The sequence below is a fragment of the Myotis daubentonii genome, chromosome X, assembly GCF_963259705.1.
Source record: "Myotis daubentonii chromosome X, mMyoDau2.1, whole genome shotgun sequence".
Classification (NCBI taxonomy): Eukaryota; Metazoa; Chordata; class Mammalia; order Chiroptera; family Vespertilionidae; genus Myotis; species Myotis daubentonii.
In genome coordinates, this window is record NC_081861.1 from 129,015,596 (window position 1) to 129,030,842 (window position 15,247).

Consider the following 15,247-nt stretch of genomic DNA (forward strand, 5'->3'; position numbering starts at 1 on the left):
AGGATCCAATCGGCCTCAGCCCTGATTTCCAGCCAGGCCTAGGGACCCTACCCATGCACAAATTTCATGCACTGGGCCTATAGTTATTGAAAAAGCATTCAACCAGAATGGGATGTGCATTATAGGCAATCTGCTAAGACAGAAATAACTGTCATCTTTTTATTGAGCCAAGCAGTACAACCCTTTCCATGTTCTTGAGAAAAGCTAGCTAGTCCTCAGAGGCAAGGATTGGATAACACCATTGGTTATAATAGCTCACCTGAGATTCGTTGGGGTGACCATCTGTGTTAGCTAATGGGCTTTACCCAAAGGAAAAATAACTCAGACCTTTAAGACATGAAATAGCTTTGGAGTGAGGTGTCACTGAAGTTGGGCTCCTATCTTCCAATAGATTGAGGCATCATCTTCCTCGCTGATGACATTCAAAGAGATGGCTCATGGGTCCTTGAGAAAGACATTCCTGGAAAGAGGCTTAACTTAACTTTTTAAAATATTGACATACGTCTCAAAGAGACAGAGAACTGACAAGTTTTCTAAAGTAAATGCTTTAAGAAAAGAGGAGTACCTCTTCCCTTATTTTCAGTGGGGAGAATTAAGCCTCTTAGTTGGAACCTGTATTTACCCTTATACTGGGTAAAGCTCTAAGGCCACATGGGTCTGTGTCTTTGGAGAACAGGTTTCTCAGCGGATTTGGAAAAGGAGGAACTTTGGGTATCCAGTGATGTTTCCTTTGTTGTTCTAAAAACCTTCCTAGAAGTAATTTTAAAAATTAATAAATAAATAAAACCCTCCCAGGGCTAACAAGAAGAGCAACCCATGTGCAGCACGGAACGAAGGAAGGCAGCAGCCGACAGCCAGCAGCCAGGGAAGGGAGGCCCCAGCCAGCAGCTGGGAGGACCCAATCGGCCTCGGCCCTGATTTCCAGCCAGGCCTAGGGACCCTACCCATGCACAAATTTCATGCACCAGGCCTATAGTTATTGAAAAAGCATTCAACCAGAATGGGATGTGCATTATAGGCAATCTGCTAAGACAGAAATAACTGTCATCCTACATAGGACCATTGGCCACTGTGGGTGGGGTTTTACCACTGGGCATGCTCCCTTGAGGAAGAGACATGATTGATGGAGACTCCAAGGAAAGCTGATGCCAGGACAGCTCTGTGTGTCCAAGGTCAGGTCTGTGGCTTGTGGCTCCATGTACACTTGGAAAAGATGAAGAGGGATATAGCTTTAAGAGTTCATTACTAGCACTGACCTGTTTGGGCTTTTTTGTTTGTCCCAAGGCTAACAAGGAACTGGGGGATTGCAAAAGGTCAAATGGCTACTTGTTATGGACAGTGAAGTTACAGTGCCTGAAAGCAGCTTGATGGCATGTAATTCCAGAATGTGATTTCTTCCTTCCTACTTCTCAGCCTACCTTGCTATTGTAGGTCCTTGCTATTCATCTCTGCCAGGCCTCCAGTTCAGCCTCTTTGCTAGAAAGAATTGAAAGGCATGAGTGCAGCTTTGTGCCCATGAGCTGAGTCCACCTCATGGTGCTGTAGGTGCTGTGGCTGCTCTCCTCAGACCATCCCCCTGTAGGAGGTTCTCAGAACTTCCCACCCTCCCAGTAACTGTCAGGAAGCTCCAAATCTAAAAACTCAAGTCGATGAGTATCCTTTGGCACCTGCAGTCCCAATAAGATCCTGAACACCAGGACTGGAGAACAACAGAGACCTTCCCCAACCCTTTCATGTCTATCCATGGTGGAGCCAGCTGGGCCCATTGAAGGTCTTACCTGCTGCTTCAGTCACAGGCCTTGGAATAAATAATAACTGGTGCTGAGAAAAACATCAAGGTCCACCTGAGAGCCATGGCTGACTGCTTTCTGATTGGCCAAATTCCTGCATCACTCAGAAAACCTGTCTAGAGGTTGTGACTTGCTCAGTTCATACATAGGACAAGAAGGGTGTGGCAAGAAATATTCAAAGTGATGAATAGCAAGGACCTACAACCAAGATAACTCTACCTAACAAAGCTGTCATTTAGAATTGAGGGTCAGATAAAGAGCTTCACAGACAAGCAAAAGCTAAAGGAGTTCATCACCACCAAACCAGTATTACATGAAATGTTTAAGGGTACTCTTTAAGAAAAAGAGGAGGAGGTTAGCTAATTATCTATACAAAGTCTTTGAAAATATATTGAGGTTTTTAGGTTGGCATGTAAGGTCAGTTTTCAGTGCAAACTAGATAGCTACTATTTTTTGAAGGTGTGAAGGTAATATTTTTTCTTTTTCTTTTAAATCTTTATTGTTGAGAGTATTACAGATGTCCCTTTTTCCCCCCCATTGCCCCCCTTCCACCCGGTTCCCAATCCGCCCCAGGCCTTCACCACCCTACTGCCTGTGTTCATAGGTAAGATCTTTGGTTAATCTCTTCCCACCCTGCTTCCCTCTGAGATTCATCAGTCTGTTCCATGCTTCCATGCCGCTGATTGTTTTATTCACCAGTTTGTTTTGTTCATTAGATTTCTGATTTGTTTATTTTGATTTTTAGATTCAATTGTTGATAGATATGTATTGCCATTTTATTGTTCATATTTTAAGTTTTATTTTATTGTTTAAAGTATTACAAATAGTAGTACATATGTCTCTTTTTTTCCCCATTGACCTTTCCTCAGCCTCCCTGCCCCCTAGCACATGCCCTCACCCCCCCATGTCTTGCATCCATTGGTTATGCTTATATGCATGCATACAAGTCCTTCAGTTGATCTCTTACCTCCACCCCAACCCTCCCCAGCCTTCCCCAGCCTTTCTGCTGTAGTTTGACAGTCTGTTCACTTATTGTTCATATGTGTTTGTTGCCATTTTATTGTTCATATTTTTAATCCCTCCTCCTCCTCTTCCTCTTCCTCTTCTTCCTCTTCCTTGTTGATGAAGCTCTTTATCTGACCCTCAATTCTAAATGAGTGCTTTGCTGGGTAGAGTAATCTTGGTTGTAAGTCCTTGCTAATCATCACCTTGAATATTTCTTGCCACTCCCTCCTGGCCCACAAAGTTTCTGTTGAGAAATCAGCTGACAGTCCATTCGTATGGGTACTCCCTTGTAGGTAACTAACTGCTTTTCTCTTGCTGCTTTTAAGATTCTCTCTTTGTCTTTAGCCTTTGGCATTTTAATTATGATGTGCTTTGGTGTGGGCATCTTTGGGTTCCTCTTGTTTGGGACTCTCTGCACTTCCTGGACATGTAAGTTTACTTCTTTCATCAGGGAGGGAAGTTTTCCATCATTTCTTCAGATAGGTTTTCAATATCTTGCTCTCATCTCCTTCTGGCACCCCCATAATGAAAATGTTGGTATGCTTGAAGTTGCTCCAGAGGCTCCTTACACTTTCTTCCTATTTTGGGATTCTTTTTTATCTTTTTGCTATTCTAATTGGGTGTTTTTTGCTTCCTCCTATTCCAAATCATTGATTTGATTATCAGAATCCTCTACTGTTGAATCCCTGTAAATTATTCTTTATTTCAGTTCATGTATGCTTAATTCCTGACCGGTCTTTTTTCATGTCTTTGACAGTCTCACTAAGATCCTTGAAAGTTTCATGAAGATTCTTGAGTAACCTTATAACCATGGTTTTGAACTCTGTATCCAGTAGTTTGCTTGCTTCTGTTTCTTTCATTTGTGACATGTTTCTTTGTCTCAGCGTTCTGGCTGATTCCTTATGTTTGTTTCTGTTTATTAGGTAGAGCTGCTATGTCTCCTGGAATTGGTAGAGTGGCCTTGTGTGGTAGATGTCCTGTAGGGCCCAGTGGCTCAGCCTCCCCAGTCACCTGAGCTGGGCACTCTAGGTGTGTCCCTGTGTGGGCTGTGTGCATAGTCTTGTAGTTGAGCCTTGATTGTGTTGGCATCACTGGGAGGAGTTGACCTCCAGGCCAATTGGCTGTGAGGACCAGCTGCAGCTATGGTGGGACAGCTGCTATGCAGGAAACACCTTTATGGAGCAGGACTTGCTTCAGTGGGGCTTTGGTGCTCACTGAGTTTGCCCCTTAAGTGTGTCGCTTATGGATGTATAGAGTTGTAATATGCTATGATCTGAAGTTTTCCATCAGGTGCACTGGCTCTAGGGCTTCCAGGGAGGTGCAAAGTCAGCCACTGCCTGGGGCCACCCTAAAGGAGCTATTTGTATTTGACTTGGAGGTGCCCAGGCAAGGCTCACCTGTGAAGCAAGGCAGGCTGGTGCTAGTGCCAGGTCTTGGGCCTTTTATTGATAGGTTTGGGGGCACGCTTATTTAAGAGATTTTAGCAAAGTCTGAAGCCTTTACTAGGACAGGTCATTATATGCCAAAGCCACTGCAAACAGGTTGGGTGGGGCTGCAAATTGGATGGGGCAGGGTCTCAGGGAATCACTAGGGTGGAGCAGGAGCAAACAGATATGGCTTCTAGTCAGCTCTATGATGGGGGAGGTCCCAGCACAGGAACAATGACTCCTGGAGTACCCCTGTCTGTGAGAAAGCTGCCCCTTGATTTCCTGCCCCAATTCCAGACAGTCCAGTTCCTCCCTGTATGTGTGTGGGTCCACCAGAGCCTCACCCTGATACTGGAGCTCAGAGGAAGCAGGACCTTGTAAGTTCAGTTCATGCGCGGCCCTTTAAAAGGAACATCTGGCCCTAACTGGTTTGGCTCAGTGGATAGAGCGTCAGCCTGCGGACTCAAGGGTCCCAGGTTCGATTCCGGTCAAGGGCATGTACCTTGGTTGCGGGCACATACCCAGTAGGGAGTGTGCAGGAGGCAGCTGATCGATGTTTCTAGCTTTCTATCCCTCTCCCTTCCTCTCTGTAGAAAATCAATAAAATATATTTTAAAAAAATAAAATAAAAGGAACATCTGGCAGCCTCCTTGTCACTGAGCTTTAATACCCTGGTTTGTACAGCCTGTAGTTAATAGGGACTTCTATTCCCAGCTCTGGAACCCTGGGATGGGGGGCTCTGGTGTGGGTATGGGGCCCCTTGTTCCTCAGGAGCTGGCTCTGCAGAGACCATCTCCCTCCTGATTAAAAAAGTGTCACATGTGGGTGTTGGACCAGCCTGTTTTGTACCTCTGCCCCTCCTACCAGTCTCAATGTGCTTTCTTATTTACCTCTCTAGTTGTAGGACTTCTATTCAGCCAGATTTTAGGTGGTTCTGAATGATGGTTGTTCTGTATTTTGTAATTTTGATGTGGTTATGGGAGGCGGCGAGTACAGGCACTTACCTACGTCGCCATCTTTTCCTATCTAGAAAGCTACTAGTAAATAACATCCCCTGTGTTCTATTTGCAAAGGCTGTAGAAATTATTTCTGGTATCTCTAGAATCCTTTAGAAAATTTTCAAGAAACTTCTGGGAAGTGTCTTAAACAAAAGGATCTGTTTTCCCCCAAAGTGACTATTAAGCATTTAATTGTACCCTCCAAAAAAATAATGTATTGAACATCTAATCCCTAACACCTCAGAATGTGACCTTATTTGGAAATAGAGTCTTTACAGAGGTAACAAGTTAAAATGGGATCAATTATATTGGACTAATCCTATATGACTGGTGTCTTTATAAAAAGTGGAAATTTGGGCACAGAGGGAAGATGATGTGAGGAGACAGAGAGAGAAGGTCTTGTGAAAGTGGAGGCAGAAATCAGAATGATGCATCTGCAAGCCAAGGAACGCCAAGCACTGCCAGCCACCACCAGAAACTGGGAAGAAGACAGGCAGGGTTCTACCCTAGAGCCTTCAGAGAGCGAGCTTGGCTATGTTGACACCTTGATTTCAGACATTTAGCCTTCAGAACTATGAGACTAGATTTCTGTTCTTGTAAACCACCCACTTTGTAGTACTTGGTTATCGCAGCCCTGTGAAACTAAAACAGGACCTTTGAGTTAACAGCAAAGTGCCCTTAAAACTAATGTACTGCCAGGGTGCCATCCATGATTGCTCTTTTCGTTCTGAGACCCAGGTGATGAGCCACCCCTTACTTTGGGTTCTTGTTCTGAATTTTTGTCTCTGGTCCCCCTAGTGCCCTCATGCCCCCACCTCTCAGGTAAAGAATGCTAACTGTAATGAACCCTGCATTTCAGATCTTAGGGGTTCAATTCCATCCAGCTTTAGTGTTCTCAAATTCCAGAACTTATTTTTAATATTTTACTTTATTGTGGTAAGAGCACTTAATGTGAGATCTACTCCTTAACAAACTTTTCAGTACACAGTACAGTCTTGCTGACTCCAGGTATGATGTTGTACAGCAATTCTCTAGAACTTTCTCACCTTACTTAACTGAACCCTTATCCCCGTTGGTTAGTAATTTCCCACTCCCTCTCCCCCATCCCAAACTCTCCAGCCCACAATGAGCAGGGCATCAGAGATGGTTACTGTACACTGGTCAAGGGACTTGGGTATGAGAAGTCAAAAGGTCATTCTCTGCAGTACCCAGATCTCACTTAGGGGAGCAAAGGAGGCCAGGCCAGCCCCTTGGGGGTGCCAGGAAGCTGGGAATGGGTGGATCTGGAGTCAAGAGGGGCTTACACCCAGGGCTTGTCATCTGGGCTCTAAAAAGATGCAGGGAAGATTATGAACTTTTAAGACAAAAAGTCCTCTAAGGGGAGTCACCCCTGATGGGCACCGTTATGCAAGATGGATGAGCAGGACTTGTGGAAGTATTCTCATGTCACTTTGACGTGACAGCTCAGCCCCAACTCCTGCTCTCCTCCAAACCACGGGGACAGAGAGTCTTTAGCAGGACAAGGATGAGCTGGCCAGAAGTGGGAGCTGAAGCAGAAACTGTAGCAGGAGCCTGAAGAGGAAAGGGCAGTGCCCCTCCTTCAGCCAGTTGTACCCCAGAGGATAAGGGTGTGGGCCATGAGGTACCAGCTCCAGGTTTGGTCTGCACATGGTTTGCAGCTGGAAGTGGGGGATTGGGGCTGTGAATGCACTTAAAGTTGAGTGGGCCATCCTTTGGGGATCCTGTGCATCAGGGAACAGACCACAGATACCTCTGAGCCCCCTAGGTTAGAGCATCCTGCTGCAGACTACAGTCCCAGCCTCATCTCAGGTATCTTTTGTGTAACAAACCACCCCAAAACTATAGAAGCTAAAAATAACCACTTTGTATTTCCCATGATTCTGTGGGCTAACCATTGGCTCTCCCTCTGGTCTTACCCAGACTCAATCATGTGCTGGCTTGGCTGGGGCAGGATGCCCTTGGAGGCCCTCGTCCACATGGCCCTTCACCCTGGGTGTTCCCCCAGCATAGTGGTCTCAGGGCTCTGAGAGGACTGCAACAGAAGCCCCAAGGTCTCCTAAGGCCTAGGCTCTGAAACTGCTCCAGCATCATTTTCTCCACAATCTGCTGGGCAAAGTCCCAAGAGGCCATTGTGGCTTGGACACGGGTACCAATCATTGAGGCTGCTATGCTTCATCTCCAGCCCCTCAGAGCTTTGTATTGAAGGTGTATACATTTGTTTTCCCTGAGGCCTCACTGTCACATTGGTCACTTCTCCCTCAAAATGCAGGTGGGGTTGTTTAAGATCCACCCTGAGATTCCAGAAGTCCTTTCAGTTGAAGCCAGAGTCTTCCTTTTATCCTGTTTTGAGCCTGATCCCCACAAACGTTCCACTGCCGCTGACCTGCTCAAGAAGGATTTCTTAAGGCAGGTGAACAAGGGCAAGAAGACCCGAATTGTTTTCAAGCCATCAGGTGAGGCCTACTAGGACAGTTGGGTGACCCCCTGAGCCCCTGGGTTCTCTGTTGCTCAAAGAGTGCCAGCTCTCCATAGTGCTAAGTGAGCCACACTGCCTATTTTCATAGAATAGTCGTGGGGGTGGTGCAGCAGGTGTGGGGTTGTCCAAACACAGCCAATGAATGTGATTTCCTGACAAGGACGTAGGGAGCCCCATAGGTGACAGCGATGCCACCCACCTTGTTAAAGTCTTTTTGGGGATTGTGCCAAGGAAGGATGCCAGAGGGGCCCTAGCTGGGGTTTTGTGTCTTCCCCACCTGCAGGGCCTGGCATTTCATTTTTGGAGCCTGGCCTATTCCCTTACACGGCTCCTGACTTTGTTTAAAGGGCATGTCAGAGGAGTTTGCCTATAGTGGCTGTCTTGTAGCCCACAGCCCATTATAGCTAAGTGACCCCTTCTAGGGCAATAAGTCCTGCTGACAATGACTTAAGAGTAACCCCTGCAAAGGAAGCCCTTTGTTCTCTTTTCCCTGGTGTAGATGGAATCTGACTGCAGGACAGAATGTCTCAGCATCTTGTTCTCAGAGCGTAACTAGCTACATCAGTATTTCCCACGGGCTGGTTAGAACCCAGAGCCCCAGGCCCATCACAGACCTGCTGAAGCAGAAGATACATTTCACCAGGATCTTTGGGCATTTGTTTGCAGTTAGAGCAGCAGTCTTAGCAAGCCCAAGCATGTGTCCTCTCTGAGACTCCACATCTTTTTCTGAGTGGACAATTCTCCCAGCCTACTGCCTCTCTCTCTGAGCCTTCTTCCTCCCTCTCAGAGCCTCCACAAACATTCTCCCTCACTGATCCCCCAGCCTCCATCCTTTTTTAGCTCCCCCTTCTCTCTCTCTGAGCAGTGCCCCCCCCAGCAACTTCCCTTTCCCCAGCATTTTTCCTGAGTCTCCCACCTTAGTGTTGTCCCTCTCTGAGCCTCCCCATAAGCATCCTCCCTCTCTGAGCCCCCCACCCCACAAGCAACTTCCCTCTGATCCTTTCCCCAGCATTATTCCTGCGTCTCCTACCTTAGTATTGTCCCTCTCTGAGCCTCCATCCTCCCTCTCTGAGCTTCCCTTCCAACATTGTTTTCGGACCCCCACAGCATCCTCCTCCTCCTGTGTGAGCCTCTCCTTCAGCTTCCTCAGTCTCTGAGTCCTCCCTTTTGCACACTCCCTCTCTAAGCCTACCCCTACCTTTCTGAGCCTCTGCCCCTTTATGTTTGCCCCCACACAACAGGTTCCCAGGTCACTGCCTTGACCATGGGCGCATTGGGGGAATTCATGGGCTCTAGCAGCGAAGAACATAACCCTGGCACCCTGGAGTCGGATGACCAGCTCAACAGGTTAGAGAATGCCTCGGAGCCCGTGCATGGGCTCTGCAACCTGCTCAGGTACTATCTGCCCTGTCCTTCTGCTGTGGGCCTGTAAGAGCTGCTCATTCATGGGGTGACGGAGGGGTGGGGTGGTTACAAAATACCTTCCGGGTCAAAAGCAGATGGACTTGAAGGGCTTTTGTTTCTTTCTGCTGGATCTGTAGGGTGGCAGGGGGTCAACAATGCAAGGGGGAGGGCAGTGTGTTCTCTCACTGGTCTTCCCCTCCTACATCTCCCTCCTTCCCTTGTCCCCTTCTCTCTGCTCTCTTGCCCTCTTCTCCCGCCCCCTCTTCCCTTGCCCCTTCCGCCTCCCCAGTTGCCCCTCATTATCCCTTTAACCCCCTCCTCTCCCTTCCGTCTCCCTTCCCCCTTTACCCACCCTCTCCCAACACTACTGCTAAGAGAGAAAACACACTGCATCTCTCCTCCATCAGCCTGCCTCCTGTAATTTTATCTTCTTGAAGTTGACACTGCAGAGTCACCTCTTAGTTCCTCCCCCATGGGGTCCTAGAATACCAGCTTTACTCAAGACACAGGGGTTGTTTGTCACCTGTGTTTGTCCGCAGGGTTCAGGATGACAGCTGGATCACAGACGACCTGAGCACAGAAGACCAGAACTCATCCTTGAACCCCGAGGACGGGGACCCGGATCTCTTCCAGCTTTACCAGGACCAAGAGTGTCGTGCCATCCTATGCAAAATCCTCTGGGACGGGCAGGACCTGTTGGCTTCCAACCTGCAGGAGTACCTGGTTCAGGTACAGGCTGGGGGGAGTGTGTCCAGGTCCCAGAGAGGTCCAGTGGGACTGAGGTTCGTGCTACCCTGGAACATTTGCAGTTACAATAATCACCATAAGTATTTCCCAATGTCCATCCCTCCAACAAAACAAAAGAAAATACATGGGGGGGGGGGGGGAGGAGAAACTGCTGAAACCATGTGCCTAACACTGCAGTGAATCCGGCCATGCCTGGGTCAGTGATGCTCCCTGGTGGCAAATAAGCCAAATGGCAGCACAAAGCCCAGGAGCTCTGAGCCCTTGAACCTGCTCTAGAGCAGCCAGTTTAGGGAGGTTATTTTAGATAAGGAAAGGTCCTTTCAGGAAGAGGCCACTGCCCCCACTCTGTCCCTTTTGAGAAAGACTTGTTCACGGCGGGGTCTTAAAAGGAGTTAAACGGGATGCCAGAAACATTACCAGGCGGGCTTAGTGGCATGTGTGTGGGGGCCAGCGGGGGAGGGGGGGGGGGCGGCACATAACCCTCTAACCGAAAAGATGGAGAGAATTCCAGGAAGAGAGATCCCATCTCACCTGAGGCAGCCACAGTTCTTTAGCAAATGCACAATGGACAATCTAGTTTCCCACAATACTTCTTGAATTTTGCTTCGTCTCTCGGACTTGCTCAATGAAAGTGATTGTGTGTGTGTGTGTGTGTGTGTGTGTGTGTGTGTGTGTGTTTAGAATTCGGAAGAACCGCACCTCTCAGTCGACCACATCAAGCAAATAATTTGGATCCTGAGGGACTTCATCCACTCCGAGGAGAATGGAGTGATGGCATCCAGGATATCAGAGCTAAAGGTGGTCCTGAAATTCGACAGCTTTTTACTCAGTCAGATCCATCTGATACTGTTTGGATTTCAGAATGTTGTAAGTACTCTATGTGGCCCTAGAGAACATACCAGAAAGCAGGAAGCCCACTGAAGCAGCTCATAGCCAATCCCATGGGGTTCAATTACCATCTTCTTTCACAGTCCCCATCTCTTCTCACCTGTTGACACCTGAATCTGGGTTTCAGTTCTTTTAAACATTGCATATGCAATTGCAGGTGAATAGGTCAATTGCATTTGGCCACAAATAGCAGGAGTGCAGGATTTGGGAACAAGTAGCATTTGCCAGCTGAATAGATTTGGGGTTTAAGCTTGTGTCTGCCCAAACAGAGGAGTTGTTTCAGGTCTGAGACCATGTCTGCCTGAGCTTTGGTATCTCAAGCCTCCAACACAGAGCCTGAGGTTTCATAAGTGCTCAGTGAATAAACAATGAAGAGGCCCAGTGCAGTAGATTTGATCACCATACTCATCTCCTATCCAGTGGTCGGCAAACTGTGGCTCCCAAGCCACATGCAGCTCTTTGGCCCCTTGAGTGTGGCTCTTCCACAAAATACCGACGTCTGCGCATGGGCCACGAAGTTTCAATCGCACTGTCTGTGCGCGCCCACACATGGTATTTTGTGGAAGAGCCACACTCAAGGGGCCAAAGAGCCGCATGTGGCTCGTGAGCCGCAGTTTGCTGACCACTGTCCTAGACCCCAGCAGGACTTAGGGCAGTGGTTCTCAACCTTCCTAATGCTGCAACCTTTTAATACAGTTCCTCATGTGGTGACCCCCAATTTCATTGTTACAAATTGAACATAATTAAAGCATAGTGATTAATCACAAAAACAATATGTAATTATATATATATGTTTTCCGATGGTCTTAGGCAATCCCTAAAGGGTCGTTCGACCCCCAAAGGAGTCATGACCCACAGGTTGAGAACCGCTGACTTAGGGTCAGCTTGGAGACTCAGTCCAGAAGAAACAGAAGTAGGGTAGAAATGCAGAGCAGAATGGTGAACACTCTATCTCAGAGAGTAGAAATTAGAATTAGTAAAAATTTATTTCTTAGAAGTACAGTGGACCAGAAATCTGCATTTTTGTGTTTTATAGGTGAGTAAAATGTTGAGGCACCACTTAATTAACGTCCAGTGGATGTGTGCGATGGATATCATCATCCAGCGAGTGGTGATGACTGCAGTCGTCATTCTTATCTCAGGTAAGTGCCTGCTTCTCAGTCAAGGTCGGCTTCAGGCTATGGAAAAGACCAGAAATGTCTATCCCCTATGCTCAACAATTGTGCTCTCTTTCGCATCTTGGCTATACTTCCTTGCAATAAAGCAATGCTGTCACAAACCCTATGGGGCTAAAATTCTGATTCTAAGAATTTCTCCTGCACTGTATTTCTGTACCTAACCGACACTAAACTCATGACACTAACTTATGCTAAAAGTTAGCATAAATGCTACAATGCATCCTTAGGAACACTTGCTGGTTGGTTGAGAATTGAATGGTGCCTTCTCCTCAGAATCACCGTGTGGTAACTCTAGATATCTTTTGCTCTTGTCAACTCTGTGTTAGAGTTGCTTACTATTCAAGTTGATTCTCTTTCTGTGGTGACTTCTTCCTGCAAAGGAAGGTTTGTAACACTTGTGTTGACACTGCCATTTCCTCTCTGGAGTTTGCTCCTTCCGTCTTTTGCCTGCTCCCCTGAATGCATGAGAGCCCTGCTCAGCTTCTAGCTTCCGGGAGAAGCTCTTTAATCCCCAGGACTCCATTAGTCCCTGCTCCAAGTAGGCAACTTTCTGTAGTAAATGTACACAGGCCAGGTTGGAAGCCTAGTTGTACCTTTTTAAAACTCCGCTTGGCTAGCTAACCGAACATCTTTAAACCCCCGTTTTCTCATCTTTAAACTGGGGGTGATCACTTTTGCACTGCCAAGAACTGAGTGAAATAGTTCCTCTCCATTTTTAAAATCCCAATCCCAATACAGTGTTGCATTGGCAGGGCCACCTTCTGAACAGCCCTGTTTGCTGGCCCTGTCAATGCAACACTATATTGGGACATAGAAGCTACAGGAGGCTCTGGTCTTGTTGGAAGGAGCGAAATCCAAAGAGGAACATAAAAGCTTTTTAGTTCCTCTGGTCTTGTTGAACTGTGGTCCTTTCTTCTTCTTCCATGATTGCGCAGAGCTCCAAGCCCACTTTGAGGCCACCGAGGAAACAGAAGGGGTGAATGAGGACCCAGATGAGGTGGACCAGGATGGTCCCCCAACAGACTCATCTGGAAGTGAAGCATGTGCAATACATGGAGGTACCGAACCCACTTCAGCACTTGTCCAGGAAGCCCAGTACCAGGAGCTCCAGCAGGATCTGAGCCTCCAGCTAGACAGTCTGAGGCAGGAAACCGGCAGGTCAGTAACGGTGGAACAATGACCTGGACCAGCAAGGCAGTTGATTTAGTTGTTGAGTGCTTCACCCCGGTCTCAGAAAAGAATCTTCACCACTAGGGAACGGGGCAAAGGGGTATTCTCAGTTTCAATGGAGAGATTAAATGCCTCCCTTTCTTTAATATTGGAAATCCAGGCCGCACAGCACTTAGCTATATTAAAGGCAGCAGCATCTTGGAGTTTTCTGTCTTTTTGCCAGATAGGAACCCTGGCATGGCCTGTGGGTACAGCAGTGGACATCTGCAGCCCACCCCTACAGAAGTAGCCAAGTTGGGGACTGGTTAGCACTCTACTGTGGCAGTTGGCCCATAACCCTGACCCCAAGGAAGTTTGACCTTACCTCTTTGAATCTCTTCCTTGTGGTTTATCATGATCCCTCGGCAGGCATTCATGGACTGCCTTCCCAGCCAAGGGACCCTGGCACTGTTATGAGGGTCCCCCAAAGCCGGTCTGTTTTATTCACTTCCTGGCACATAGTAGGTGCTTAATAAAATGATTCCTGTTTGCACTAGGGAAATCATATCAATGGATTTATGAAAAGTATAAGCCACAGCTATAGCAAATTAGTTGGTATTGGTTCCAAATGATGCTTTTTTTTGCCCCATGATCATCCATAATGTTAATATTTAATGGGGAGAGATTAGGTGCCAGGTGTACATATTTTGGAACAGAAGCTGTATACACCCCTACGGATCTCTAACGTTGAATCTTAGGCAGATCTAATCATTTTTTTTAGAAAGACCTGGAGTCTTAATGAACTCGTGGTGGTGGCAAAGTTTTTAAAGTTTTTGAAATACGATAAATGTGAAAGTTGATAGTAATACTTAGCACTTTAAAAAATGTTTTTCTGATAAAGTTTGTAATTACCAACTCAAAAGAATATTGTATATAGGTTCAAAGGTTATTCTCCACTGTTGATATGTTACCAGTCTCTGTAGAATTAGGAATTAGTAAATAGCAACCAGCACAATTGCAAATGCCTGATAAACATTAAATCCCTACAAAGCATGGCTGTCCTTGCAGAATGGAGGTGCTTTAGCTGTCTTGGGGGCAGAGCAGGAAGATGGTACCTACTGCCCAAAGTGATGTTGCCTGGGAATAACTGGTCTGTATGAGCATCTGTGAGACCAGTTCCTGTACAGCAGGTTTCTATCTCCTCGGCTTAGTCCCATGAGAGGAAGAAAGAGCTTGACTACTAGTTTCAATAACTTAACCCGACTTAGGGAAGACAAGTTAGAGTTATCAGATTATTCTGGCTGAGTTCCACTGGGTTATCTTGGTTCATAGCATATTTTGAGAAAAAATATACTCCCACCCTGAGTCTTTTTCAAGGGGAGGAAACAAGGAATTTACTCATGTGCAGACTGAAACCTGTTCACAAAACTTTGAAGAAACTATACTGACCATTGGGATTGTGCTTTTTTTCTCTCAATCTCTAATGTTAAAGACATATTTGAGTTGAATTGAATGGTGTTAGACTCTCTGGAATGATGGCTTTTTTTTTTTTACACCAGACTTTTGAAAAACCTACTTCAAACAGAGAGAGCACACCAGAATCTTATACGGCAAAGCCTACAACAGCAAAGTCAACAATTGTGTGACTTTCAGTTACAATTAAGATCTAATGGTGAGTGACTTTCTACTTGCTCTGACTTAATTCTGAGATACAATTTAACAGCTAATATTTTAGCCCTAGCCAGTTTTGCTCAGTGGATAGAGCATCGGCCTGAGGACCAAAGTGCCCCAAGTTCAATTCCAGTCAAGGGTATGTACCTTGGTTGCAGGCTCCTCCCCGGCCCTGGTTGGGACTTGTGCAGGGGGCAACCAATCGATGTTTCTCTCACATTTATGTTTCTGTCTTTCCCTCTCTTTTCCATTCTCCCTGAAAATAAATGGAAAAATATCCTCGGGTGAGGATTAACATAAAAAATAAAAATTAAAAGCTAATATTCTAGTTAACCGTGACACAATTTAGATTATTTTCTAATTAATCACTAAGTATTCCTTTAGATTCCGGAATACTAATCAATAATAAAAAGGAACTACTGGTACATTAAAAACAGAATGACTCGCAAAAGTGTTATGCTAAGTGAAAGAAGCCAGATTCAAAAGGCTATCT

General features: G+C 46.4%; 1 protein-coding gene across 1 annotated transcript in view; it reads left to right on the top strand.

The window, feature by feature from the left end:
• MAP3K15 (mitogen-activated protein kinase kinase kinase 15) overlaps positions 1–15,247 on the top strand; it is an 81,468-nt gene that overhangs the window by 64,466 nt on the left and 1,755 nt on the right. Inside the window, exons 20-27 of the mRNA XM_059679779.1 lie at positions 7,511–7,694; positions 8,959–9,112; positions 9,661–9,850; positions 10,550–10,735; positions 11,793–11,898; positions 12,870–12,968; positions 13,026–13,092; positions 14,643–14,755. Of these exons, the coding sequence (XP_059535762.1) occupies positions 7,511–7,694; positions 8,959–9,112; positions 9,661–9,850; positions 10,550–10,735; positions 11,793–11,898; positions 12,870–12,968; positions 13,026–13,092; positions 14,643–14,755 (1,099 nt within the window). The remainder of the gene's footprint in view (positions 1–7,510; positions 7,695–8,958; positions 9,113–9,660; positions 9,851–10,549; positions 10,736–11,792; positions 11,899–12,869; positions 12,969–13,025; positions 13,093–14,642; positions 14,756–15,247) is intronic.